The sequence below is a fragment of the Puntigrus tetrazona genome, chromosome 18 (assembly GCF_018831695.1).
Source record: "Puntigrus tetrazona isolate hp1 chromosome 18, ASM1883169v1, whole genome shotgun sequence".
NCBI classification, from domain to species: domain Eukaryota; kingdom Metazoa; phylum Chordata; class Actinopteri; order Cypriniformes; family Cyprinidae; genus Puntigrus; species Puntigrus tetrazona.
This window is the reverse complement of record NC_056716.1, coordinates 3,686,315-3,698,176: the sequence shown is the minus strand read 5'-3', so window position 1 is coordinate 3,698,176 and position 11,862 is coordinate 3,686,315. Positions and strand designations below refer to the sequence as shown.

Sequence of the window (11,862 nt, the reverse complement as noted above, 5' to 3'; positions counted from 1 at the left end):
AATCGCTAAACTTAACAGACACTACAGCATTCTTAAATTAATTTTAATGCTATAATCTAATTTTAGAGATAACAAATATTGATGTTTCACTGGCGTGATATTATAATAATTAAATAAATCATCAAGCATGTTTTGTATAAGTGGTTGTCAGAAAATTAACTTCAATTAGTTTAAACTATTCCCTTCACTTATAGAAATAACATAACAGCACACTTTACTTTGATCTCTTTTATTTCCACATACATGTAGGCAGCCGAAGTAGTCTCTTACTGTATTCACATTGTATCACTGTTGCTTTTGTTGGGAAAATCAAGTCTTCTTTTGCTCTTCCCCTTACACCACAGAGAAAGTGGATATCTGCAGGGTCAAGCAAGCATGACGTACGTGTACAATACATGTATTCCAGCAAAAATATAATGCAAGAACGTGACTTATTATACTGATGTTCTAGCAAATCTGTCTAGATATTTCAGTGCAAAAAGATACAACGCAGAAGACATCTTTCTAAAATATCTGTACCATTACTTGGCACAAAGGCCTTCATATTTAGTGAATATGATGTTCTAACCCTAAACAATAAACATAACTCCTTTAGTGTAAACATTTCGTGGAAATTAGAAAAGAGCCATCTTTTCCTCCACAACTAACCATGTTTCAGGCTTTGTGTCTGATCCTTTTTGTACTGAAAATGTCAAAGTATAAGCCTAAATATGGAAGGTAGTAACAGCTTTGGCCACACTACAGACTCGATGATGTTCGCATTCATACAAGCGTATGAAACATCATCCCACTTTAAGATGTTTATCAAGGGAAAACGGTGAAATGAAACCTCTGAAATAAGACAAAGGACACGTCAAAAAAAATAAAAAAAAATAATAAATAAAAGCACTCAGAAGATTCACCTGGGCTTTTTTTTCTTCTTTTTAAACTCTTTCTTAACCTTAGCAAAACTTGTTTTATTTATGTGGCGTAAGAGGCAGACGCTTATGATTTTTGCTCTTTTTAACAAGAGCATCCACTTACGACTCTTGCTATTTTTAGAGTTAGGAAAAATGTTGCAAAATAATGGCATGTAATCCTTTGCTAATAATAGCAAGGCTGTACCAAATAAACCAACATTATTTTTAACAAGCCTAAACCACTGCCTTAGGAAACACTGGCCACCTGTAAAAGGAGAAATAGCAGCGCTGTTTTTTTTAATGTAATCTATAATCATTTAGTGAGAATCTAATATGAAGGAGTATCAAAAACACAAACAGGTAAGCATAGAAAAAGGGAAAAAAGGCAGACGCAAAACCAGACAGGGGGATGAACAAGATGATGACGTTTTTAAGAAAAAGTCAAAGGTTTTATTGTGTATCGTGGCTTGGAAATTATTGTCACAGAGAGCAGTGAGCAGAAAGTGGGAAGCACACTGGTCTGAAGGGAAGGGGAAATTAGGGTGGTGTTCTTTGGATAGCTAGAGCAACCTGACATCACACCAATTTTCAAGTGGGGCGAGAAAGAAAAAAAAAAAAAAAAAAAAAAAGATTAAACTTCAATGGGCATATTCTAAAAACAAGCTGAACACACTTTGTACTAAAGCAAAGAAAGACAGTACGACAGTTGTTATTTCAGAGTCAAAATCAGCAACTAAAATGTAAATATCAAACAGCCGAGGTTAGGTTAATACGAATTTGTCCTGGTCAGGGCGTCCTCTGATATTTAAGCTCCCCATCATCATGCAGGTTGCAGGAAGGAAAAGGGTCAGTTTGATGGATGTGTGGGCTTTCAGCAAAGAAACATGTCATTTCTGTAGTAGAGGCAGTACTGTATGTGCCTGCACGTTTTCTGTGATTGACCGCTGTAATCCGGTGGCGTTTCTCTCGAGTGTGATGAATGAAGGGCTGATTGACAGGTTTGGGCGTCATCAGGGTAGAACCCCATCCTCCACCTTCCCCCACTTCCCTCCTGCTAGCCATGGGGCGTTTAACCAAAATTGTGCAGCGCCAGGCGGAACATGTCATTGGTGCAAACCCACGCCTCGTTAATGTTCTTCAGGATGAAGCTCTGATGGAATCCCATGATGGGGTCATCATCTGCCTGGACAATACAGAAACACAAAGGAGACTTAGGCAGAGCCTCTCATACAACTGTGCAACACTGCATTGAGGAGAATTACGCTAAAACATGCACGTTTCAAAGCATATTAGTTCAGCTACAGAAAGACAAAAGCTGCATTAATGAATCACGGCAAACTAAAGGCTGTCTCAATATACACTTTTTTCCATCTACGGACGTAATAACTTTACATAATTAGAGTATTTTGGCTGATGATGGTGAAATCAAAAATAAAAACATGACAAAAAGTGGTACTAAGCAATCTGGGTTAATTTCTCAAATAAACAACAGGGCCTAGTACTAAATTTAAATGATCTTCACTAATGAATCCCCATTAACAATGCAGAAATCCATGACAAGGCATCACCTGTGTATGTCATTTGGCCATATAACAGGCTATCATTACCATGTTTTTATTACATTTATTTTACAGTAATTTTAAGTCATCTAAAGGATATAAAGTGCTTTTTTATACTCCGTTAAGTGTTGTAATTTTAGTACACACTGTACTCAATATTAATTTAAAATGAATATTATATATTTTTTGTTAATTAAAATGAAAGCTGAAATCAAGTAATAGAAAAAAAATAATTGAAACGGAATAGTTTACCCATAAATGAAAATTCTATCATCATTTACTCACCCTTTGAGTAGTTACAAAATTTTGTTCTGCCAAACACAAAGGAAGATATTTTGAAGAAAGTTTGTAACCAGGCTGTTTTATGGCCACCATCGACTTCCATTGTATTTTTTTCCTACTATGAAGGTCAATGGTGACCCAAGACAGCCTGGTTACAAACTTTCTTCAAAATGTCTTTGTGTTTGGCAGAACAAAGAAATTCATACAGACTTAAACCACTAGAGCAGTGGTTCCCAACCTTTTCTTGTTTGAGGCACCCTTGGAAAGCCTTTCAAAAGTTCCCGGCACCCTTATAAGGAAATAGATATTTAAAATCTCCGTAGCTTTTTTATTATTATTTATTTATTTGTTTCATTTCGAGAGTTTGCATGCAACAACACCTTATACCTAGTCCTAGATGATATGAGAATACTGTTTACACCAGTGGTTCCCAACCTTTTCTTGTTTGAGGCACCCTTGGAATTTTTTCCCCGAAATTTTGGCGGCACCCTCAAAAGATCTCACGGCACCCCTTAGTGCCGCGGCACACTGGTTGGGAACCACTGCACTAGAGCATGGGTACATTATGACAGAATTGACATTTTTGGTTGAACTATTCCTTTAAAATGAAATAACTATTTACTACTAACTATTACTAGAGCTAGAATAAAAAAAAAAAAAAAAAAAAAAAAAAACTTGTAAAAATGACAAAAGCACAAAATTACAAATAGTTAGACTAGAAAGAAAATGTAAGAATAAATGCATAAAAACATTCTACCCCCAATATTAAATCACCATTCATTTTTACACTATTTGATCCTGCACATTTATAAATAGAATTCTAAAAGCTCAGTAAGAAACTATTTTTTTTTAACAATGCCACATTTTCCATGTGAAGGAACTCTTTATTAAAAATATTAGATACAGGTGAAAAAAACAAAAGCTGATTGTTACGGCTGTTTCAAACATACTCTGTTTGCAGTGCATATGAGGTATGATTTTCCGTGCCCATGTTAACAGGTTAGAGCATTCACACTGCACACAGATGCTGTCTGGCAATGTGCTCCAGGAGCGGTGCAGCGTTGCAGCGATTGCTTCTGTTTCAATCTATTTTTGCTTTGCTGCATGCACTGAATTAAAGTGACAGCACATTGTTCGAGGTAAAAAAGAACATGGATTGACACTAACATGTAGTAATTACACCATAAAGGCATATAATTAAATCTACTATGTGTTATAGTCAACATTAGGTTTAAAGCCAAGAAAAGATAAACTTTTAGATAAACTAGGCAACATAATAAATGACACTCGTGGAGGTAAAAAAAAAAAAACCATCCTGACTGGCAGGATTGGTTGTTATAAAGTTTTAAATGCAGAAGAAAAGGAGCAAGAGTTGATTGTCAGTGGTAGGTTTTAATCAGTGCCGTCAAACCAAAATAAAGTTTTAATTTATGTGTGTGTATACATACATATAAACAGAAACACACACACACATATATTTATGTGTTGTGTTTGTGTGTGCCATGGATCAGCAGCAGACTGTAAATGCTGCAAATTCTTCACCGTATTTGTACTGAACGCAGAATGCATACACAGAGTAAACGGAGTATGTGAGAAACGGGCCGCCATACGGATTTGGTGCTCATTAAATTAAACATTTCTCCACTTTTAATGTTCTTGGACGCATTACGCCATTAAAGGTCAACAAAAATGGCCACTTCTCACTGCAAACGAATGACTTTTGGTCGTTTCGTTGCTGCAGAGGCGCGAACTAATTCACAAACACACCAGGCAAACCTGCATGAACATACTCGATGTGTAATAGCATTCCCAACACACTAACTCCACACAGATGCTTGATCTGAGCGCAGCTTAAAGCCGTTAGTAGAGAGGCTCGTACGGTGTGCGCGAACCCAAGCGGACACTGGTCCTTACAGACATTAAGAGAAGGAGGAAAGGCCATGTGACCACAGAGAGCCCTTAAGCTCAAAGGTTGTGCAGGGCAAGCCTGAAGACCTCGTTGGTGCAAACCCAGGCAGTGTTGATACTTTTCAACAGAAAGGTCTGGTGGAAGCCCAGCACTTGGTCATCATCTGCCTGACAGACAAACACACATAGACTGCAGCTCTGAAATGCTTATAATATCTCTGACTGCACAGTACTATGTCACGCAAGGTGAAGCGAGAGGGCAATCAAGAGAGGCTTAAACCGTCCATGGCCGCTCTCGATTTAAATACCACTGGGATTAAGGTGATGTTATGCATTTCAAACGAGGAGAAAGCCCTCCTAGACCTTATCACATGCATATTTGTCTAAAGTGTTCTCCTCAAGCACTGCTTTAATAGCAGACTGTCAGAGGTCAAAATTAAATTTAGAAAATACTTACTTTTAGTTGGCCTACTACCATACTCAATATGCAGCTATCAGGGGTGGGCTGATGGTCTTGTGCTGTGATGCTGTGAGCTATTTTTGTGAAGGGCAGGCTCTGAAGAAAGAAAATAGGGTATATAATAATTGTTTAAACTTTTAATTAATTTATTTATTGGTTGATAGTGGGGAAATTCCCAAACTTCTATTTTCAAAAGTATATAAACCTTAGCCTTTCACATTACTTAAAAAGGACAGTTCACCCAAAAATGACAATTCTGGCATTAATCATCCACCCTCACGCGGTTCCAAACCTGCAAGACCTTTGTTTATCTTTGAGAACACAATTTAAGATATTATTGATGAAATCCAAGAGCTTTCTGGCCCTGCATAGACAGCAACGCAACTGAATGAACGATTTTGTGCAGAAAGAAAACAAAAATAACTGTAATTATTTCTTTTTGCCGGGTCAGTCTAGGCTGCCATTCACAACACTACCTCAGTGCATGCGTATGGTGCTGCTGATGCTGTGAGGAAGAAAAGAAATTGAAGCAAAGAAAAAAAAAGTGTGTTCTGAAGATGAACGAGGGTCTCACGGGTTTGGAATGACATAAAGATGAGTAATTAATAACAGTCATTTTGGGGTAAACTATCCCTTTAAATCAAACTTCAACTATAACAAAAACACAAATACGTACGGAAAGCTTTTCGACAATTGCCGCTTTTCCCTGGAATTGCTGACCCTCCCACGTAAGGCATGACGCATCAATCTAGGACAAGAGAAGTATTTTTTTTTTTTTTTTTTTTTTTACATTTTCTTTAGTTGAGCTAAAGCAGTCAAAATGTAGATGGTACAGCACCACTATGGCCAGTCTTTTTATAAATACATATTACATTTTACTTACTTTACATATACACATACATACATACTGTATATACACACACAGTATATACAGACGTGGACAAAATTGTTGGTACCCTTTGGTCAATGAAAGAAAAACTCACAATGGTCACAGAAATAACTTTAATCTGACAAAAGTAATAATAAATAAAATTCTATAAATGTTAACCAATGAAAGTCAGACATTGTTTTTCAACCATGCTTCAACAGAATTATTAAAAAAAAATAAACTCATGAAACAGACCTGGACAAAAATGATGGTACCCCTAACTTAATATTTTGTTGCGCAACCTTTTGAGGCAATCACTGCAATCAAACGCTTCCTGTAACTGTCAATGAGACTTCTGCACCTCTCAGCGGGTATTTTGGCCCCTCCTCATGAGCAAACTGCTCCAGTTGTGTCCGGTTTGAAGGGTGCCTTTTCCAGACTGCATGTTTCAGCTCCTTCCAAAGATGCTCAATAGGATTGAGGTCAGGGCTCATAGAAGGCCACTTTACAATAGTCCAATTTTTCCTCTTAGCCATTCTTGGGTGTTTTTAGCGGTGTGTTTTGGGTCATTGTCCTGTTGCAAGACCCATGACCTGCGACTGAGACCAAGCTTTCTGACACTGGCTAGTACATTTCTCTCTAGAATTCCTTGATAGTCTTGAGATTTCATTGTACCCTGCACAGATTCAAGACACCCTGTGCCAGGCGCAGCAAAGCAGCCCCAGAACATAACAGAGCCTCCTCCATGTTTCACAGTAGGGACAGTGTTCTTTTCTTGATATGCTTCATTTTTTCGTCTGTGAACATACAGCTGATGTGCCTTGGCAAAAACTTCGATTTTGTCTCATCTGTCCACAGGACATTCTCCCAGAAGCTTTGTGGCTTGTCAACATGTAGTTTGGCATATTCCAGTCTTGCTTTTTATGATTCGTTTTCAACAATGGTGTCCTCCTTGGTCGTCTCCCATGTAGTCCACTTTGGCTCAAACAACGACGGATGGTGCGATCTGACACTGATGTTCCTTGAGCATGAAGTTCACCTTGAATCTCTTTAGAAGTCTTTCTAGGCTCTTTTGTTACCATTCAGATCATCCGTCTCTTAGATTTGTCATCAATTTTCCTCCTGCGGCCACGTCCAGGGAGGTTGGCTACAGTCCCATGGATCTTAAACTTCTGAATAATATGTGCAACTGTAGTCACAGGAACATCTAGTTGCTTGGAGATGGTCTTATAGCCTTTACCTTTAACATGCTTGTCTATAATTTTCTTTCTGATCTCTTGAGACAACTCTTTCCTTTGCTTCCTCTGGTCCATGTCGAGTGTGGTACACACCATATCACCAAACAACACAGTGATTACCTGGAGCCATATATATAGGCCCAATGGCTGATTACAAGGTTGTAGACACCTGTGATGCTAATTAGTGGACACACCTTGAATTAACATGTCCCTTTGGTCACATTATTTTCAGTGTTTTCTAGGGTACCATCATTTTTGTCCATGCCTGTTTAGTGAGTTTATTTTTTTAAATAATTCTGTTGAAGCATGGTTGAAAAACAATGTCTGACTTTCATTGGTTAACATTTATAGAATTTTTATTTATTATTACTTTTGTCAGATAACAGTTATTTCTGTGACCATTGTGACTTTTTCTTTCATTGACCAAAGGGTACCAACAATTTTGTCCACGTCTGTATATATATATATATATATATATATATATATATATATATACACACACACACAGTATACATACACATATACACTCAATAAATATCCCTCAATGTAAGTATTGTTTAAAGGGTTAGTTCACTTCTAACTTACACTCATGTCGTTCCAAACCAGTAAGACATTTGTTTATCTTCTTAACACAAATTTTTGATATTTTTTGATAATTTGATATTTTTGATGAAATCAGAGAGCTATCTAACCCTCCAAAGACAGCAACAAAACTGAAATGTTCCCAGATCCAGAAACTTTGTAAATACATCAGTAGAACAGTCCATATGACATCAGTGCCTCAACTTCAGTTTTGCAACGCTACAAGAATACCTTTTTGCTGCTCAAAGAAAACAAAATAATTTACCATTCTTCTCCCCCGTGTTATGTAATAAGCGTTGTTTACACTCGGGGGAAAGTGTGCTTATGCATTGTGTTATTCTCTAAAATGGCCGAAGACATAACTCGGGGGAGAAGTATGGCAAGAAAGCATTCTCAGAGTGTCGCAAAACTGAAGTTGAGCCACTGATGACGCATGGACTGTTTTACCGATTCATTTACAACGGTTCTGGATATAAGAAGATTTCAGTTGTGTTGCTGTCTATGGAGGGCCAGATTTTGATTAAATCAGAGAGCTATATCTTAATTTGTGTTCTGAAGATGAACAAAGGTCTTACGGGTTTGAAACTACTTGAGTAATTAATGACAGAATTTTCATTTTTGGGTGAACTAACCCTTTAACATATGTTTGACATACTGTTTAACATATGTTGCTGAAAATACAGGTTAACTAATACTTTAGGCTCTTTTTAAAGGTCCAGTATAGAACCACATTTCTGGCCTGAAAAGACTCCTCTCCTAAAAACATAATAAAGCTTGTTTGCCACTGGACATCTAGCGTCACTCTGCAAGACATAATATACACTAACATGATTAAAAGGCAGAGACAGTAAAACAGCTCTACTTGATGTCTCTTTCAGCTAAGGGACTAGACAAGAGAGATTGTCCTGGAAAAAAAAATATATATATAAAAAAAAAATTAATACAATACTCACATATATTGATCCAAGCTGAGTCCTGTCTGTGTCAAACAGCTGATAGTAATGTTGCACAAAGCTGGATCCTATTTGTTCCCAAATCGGCTTGTCTCCCATTCTGATTCACCCTACTACAGGCACTGGTGGAGACAGAATAAATGACTCAATGTATATGACAGACTGAGGGTTGATAACCGACAAGACAGAAAAACAAAAAAGAAACTTTAAATTTACATTTAAAGCAGCGATCTTGGACCTCAAATTGATATCAAAATATTTGGGTGCATTACGTTTATACTATTGATGAATATCATTTGTATTGCGTTTGCTGTGCTGTTGGGTTTGTTAAGATGTACACTTGTTTAAACTAGGCACCACACAATTGAAAGGAAAATATGAAGTAAACATTTCATTGGCAACTTGTCAATTGATTGATATGGCTGGTCGTGTAATGACAACATGGTTCAGCCCATAAGGAGGCAACCAGCTATAATAAATAAATAAACAATGACTGATAGGAGAACTGATAGTATCAATAATTTCATTTCTTTGCAAGTATAAATAATTCCTTTGTGTTTTTAATTGGCCAAACTGGCACTAATCAGACCTTATATAGCCACACCTGTTTTCAGTGCTCAGTTTGTTGTTTTTTGTCTTCTAGATTGTACTTCCATAGCATGAAGGTAAGACCTTACCAATTTATGAATGAACCAATCATTTTTAAATCTTCTATCACTTGTAATGACATCCTTAGAATATTACAATGCTTATAACTTTTGTTAACTAATTAGCAGAGCCCGACTGATATGAGACTGTCAGATATATCTGCATCAGCATATATGTCACCAATATGAAACTTTTTTTACAGAAAATAAAATTCAGATAATATGCGTGTATATGGTGTAATCAGCCTACTTATTTTGTGTAGCAGAGCGCGTTCCATGAAAAAGTTTGTCTTGTGTTTATGTGTATACATATATATATACACATAACAGCTACCACAAAAACAGAAGTTCATAGACAACATTCTGTGGTATGCATGCTTGTTTCTCTTACACTAAAAAAAAATATATCAGCTTTATTTTCGGGAGAAAAAACATTAAACCTAGATCCTAACAAAAATCTATCAAAAAACAAACTTAAAAAAGCCAAGCAGATCAGACCAAAAAGACTGAATTAATGGACCATTTTCACTAAAGATGATAATCATAATAACAATGATTATAAAGTGATAATTGTTCTAAGTCAATGAAAAAAATGGAGCTATAACAACACAAATTAATTATACTGTTTTAATTTTTTTTTATATTTTTATCTGGTGAACAAACTAACACTGAAGGCCAATCAGAATCCAGCATTGACTGGCTGTCAATGTCTTCATAGTTCATTGGTTACAAAAATTTGTTCTGTAAGTTATTTCACTGATATCGGTCTGTAGCTTTATGGTTATCATTGTGGTTTGAACTTCTCATGGAATTATTAATTGTTAAGAACCATAAATGTAGGTCTGCACACACCAAAAACAACAATGATAGTGATAACACCCTATAATACTCTTTTTATTATAAAAAATAAATGTCATCTTCTGCTTTAACCCCTTAACTGTCACTCATATTTTTGAACACAGACATTACGGTGCACTATCAAAACTTGAATTTCATGAATGAAAACATTTTGTGACAAGATTTTGATTTGCATTGTAATGCAACGCCTGATTTTAAAATAGGTTTTAAAGGATGAATTTTGAGTTTTTAAGTTTTCAAGTGACATATAATTTAATCATGATTTCTAAAGCGGAAAAAGACAAAGAAGACTTTTCGCGACAAAGGTCTGAACTCCTTTTAGGTGAACTCTTGTCATAAATGAATCCTTTACTTTTCCTAGATGATTGTTTTTTTGTTGTTGTTTTTTTACAAAAAAAAGGGTTAAATATCTATTCAGGAGACTTGGACCTTTCTAATGACATTAGGTTTGTCACGATTAGATTCAATATAGTGAAGTAAACTTAGACTTCTTTCTGTTCAGAAGCTGGTGGAATTTAACACACTCCTGCTCCACCCTTTTAAAAGCCCACAGAGTTGTCAGCAAATTTGAGCGGTTAATATATCATGTGATTGGGCCACGATCCACTGGAGCCTTCAAAACCTTAACATTTAAATTTCTCTAGTGTCTGACACTTTCCAGTTTCCATCTAACAAGTACAATTATGTAATACAACGTCTATATTTAATACGAGTTGATGACAATTCCCTATAATTACACTTTCTGGCATGCAGCAGTAATTGTATGAATGACAATAAAGACACTAACCAAGCTAGCTCGATTACTGTCAAACCAAAACGTTAACGAGTGGCATAAAAGCGTTCGCCTGGCCGTTCTAAAGAGGATTTTACAGACTCTTAGCACCAGTTGGTTGGTTAGCAAGTACTAACTTCATTTACAAATCAGTTAGTGACAATACGAAAGCGTCCAAATTGTTTTCAAAATAATTTCCTCCTAACCACAGCATCTGTTTGATTAGGAATGCCACCAGTCGTTAAAAGTAAGCGTGCTGTGATTATTAGCTGGTTTTCAATGGCCTCGCTCTAGACTGATTCATTTTAGCTTTTAGCCGCAGACGTGCTAACACTTGCCTGTCTGTCTACAACGAGCTCGCCGGCTAAATCGTGATGCGAAAAAGTTGTGTTTTACGGTGAAGCGGACGCTGCCGTTTCAATATCGACTCGGAGTCTGAATAGCAACGATCAACGGCCAGCTTGGACCAAACGCACCCTCGTTCAGTTCTAAAAATACCCCAGAGCCATATGAGCTGAACGCAGGCGAGACCCTCGCGCGGCCCGTACACGCTCCTGTCCTATAGGCGTGTCCTATTAGCTAGCGCTTCTGATAATTCTTGGCAAAAAGCCCCGGCGCTACTTTGCATAAAGTAGTTATAAAGTAGTTATGTGCAGCGTAAAAACAACGTTACCTGTTATAAATCATGTCTGACCAACATCTTACCTCCGTGAGCCCTAAACCGAATCCCCGGTTCCAGTTATGGCGATTCCAGCGCGCCGAGAACAGAAGTTGAGCGGCCTCTTCAGTCTGAGCATGCGCAAAGCGCTTACACACTGCTTTGAATTTTGGTTCTT

General features: G+C 37.0%; 1 protein-coding gene across 2 annotated transcripts; it reads right to left on the bottom strand.

Annotated features, from left to right (window-relative positions):
- Positions 1–1,326: 1,326 nt before the first annotated feature.
- Positions 1,327–11,839, bottom strand: nutf2 (nuclear transport factor 2). Of its 2 annotated transcripts, none has more exons than XM_043216646.1 (5): positions 11,732–11,839; positions 8,750–8,871; positions 5,785–5,856; positions 5,106–5,204; positions 1,327–2,082 (listed from the first exon to the last, which is right to left on the bottom strand). In XM_043216646.1, exons 2-5 carry the CDS (start codon positions 8,846–8,848, stop codon positions 1,969–1,971), a joined length of 384 nt encoding a protein of 127 aa, XP_043072581.1. In that variant the 5' UTR covers positions 8,849–8,871; positions 11,732–11,839; the 3' UTR covers positions 1,327–1,968. The 2 variants fall into 2 exon arrangements, with proteins under 2 accessions (XP_043072581.1, XP_043072582.1); XM_043216647.1 differs by having other exon boundaries at positions 11,700–11,816.
- Positions 11,840–11,862: the final 23 nt, after the last annotated feature.

What these genes read in the sequence shown, in the direction of transcription:
- nutf2 (XM_043216646.1), bottom strand. Translation starts at nt 8,848, where the DNA reads ATGGGAGACAAGCCGATTTGGGAACAAATAGGATCCAGCTTTGTGCAA. An exon ending in CAATTGTCGAAAAGCTTTCC is followed by an intron (nt 5,205 to 5,784) that starts GTACGTATTTGT and finishes TTCTTTCTTCAG; the next exon opens with AGCCTGCCCTTCACAAAAAT. An exon ending in TGGTAGTAGGCCAACTAAAA is followed by an intron (nt 2,083 to 5,105) that starts GTAAGTATTTTC and finishes TGTATTGTCCAG; the next exon opens with GCAGATGATGACCCCATCAT.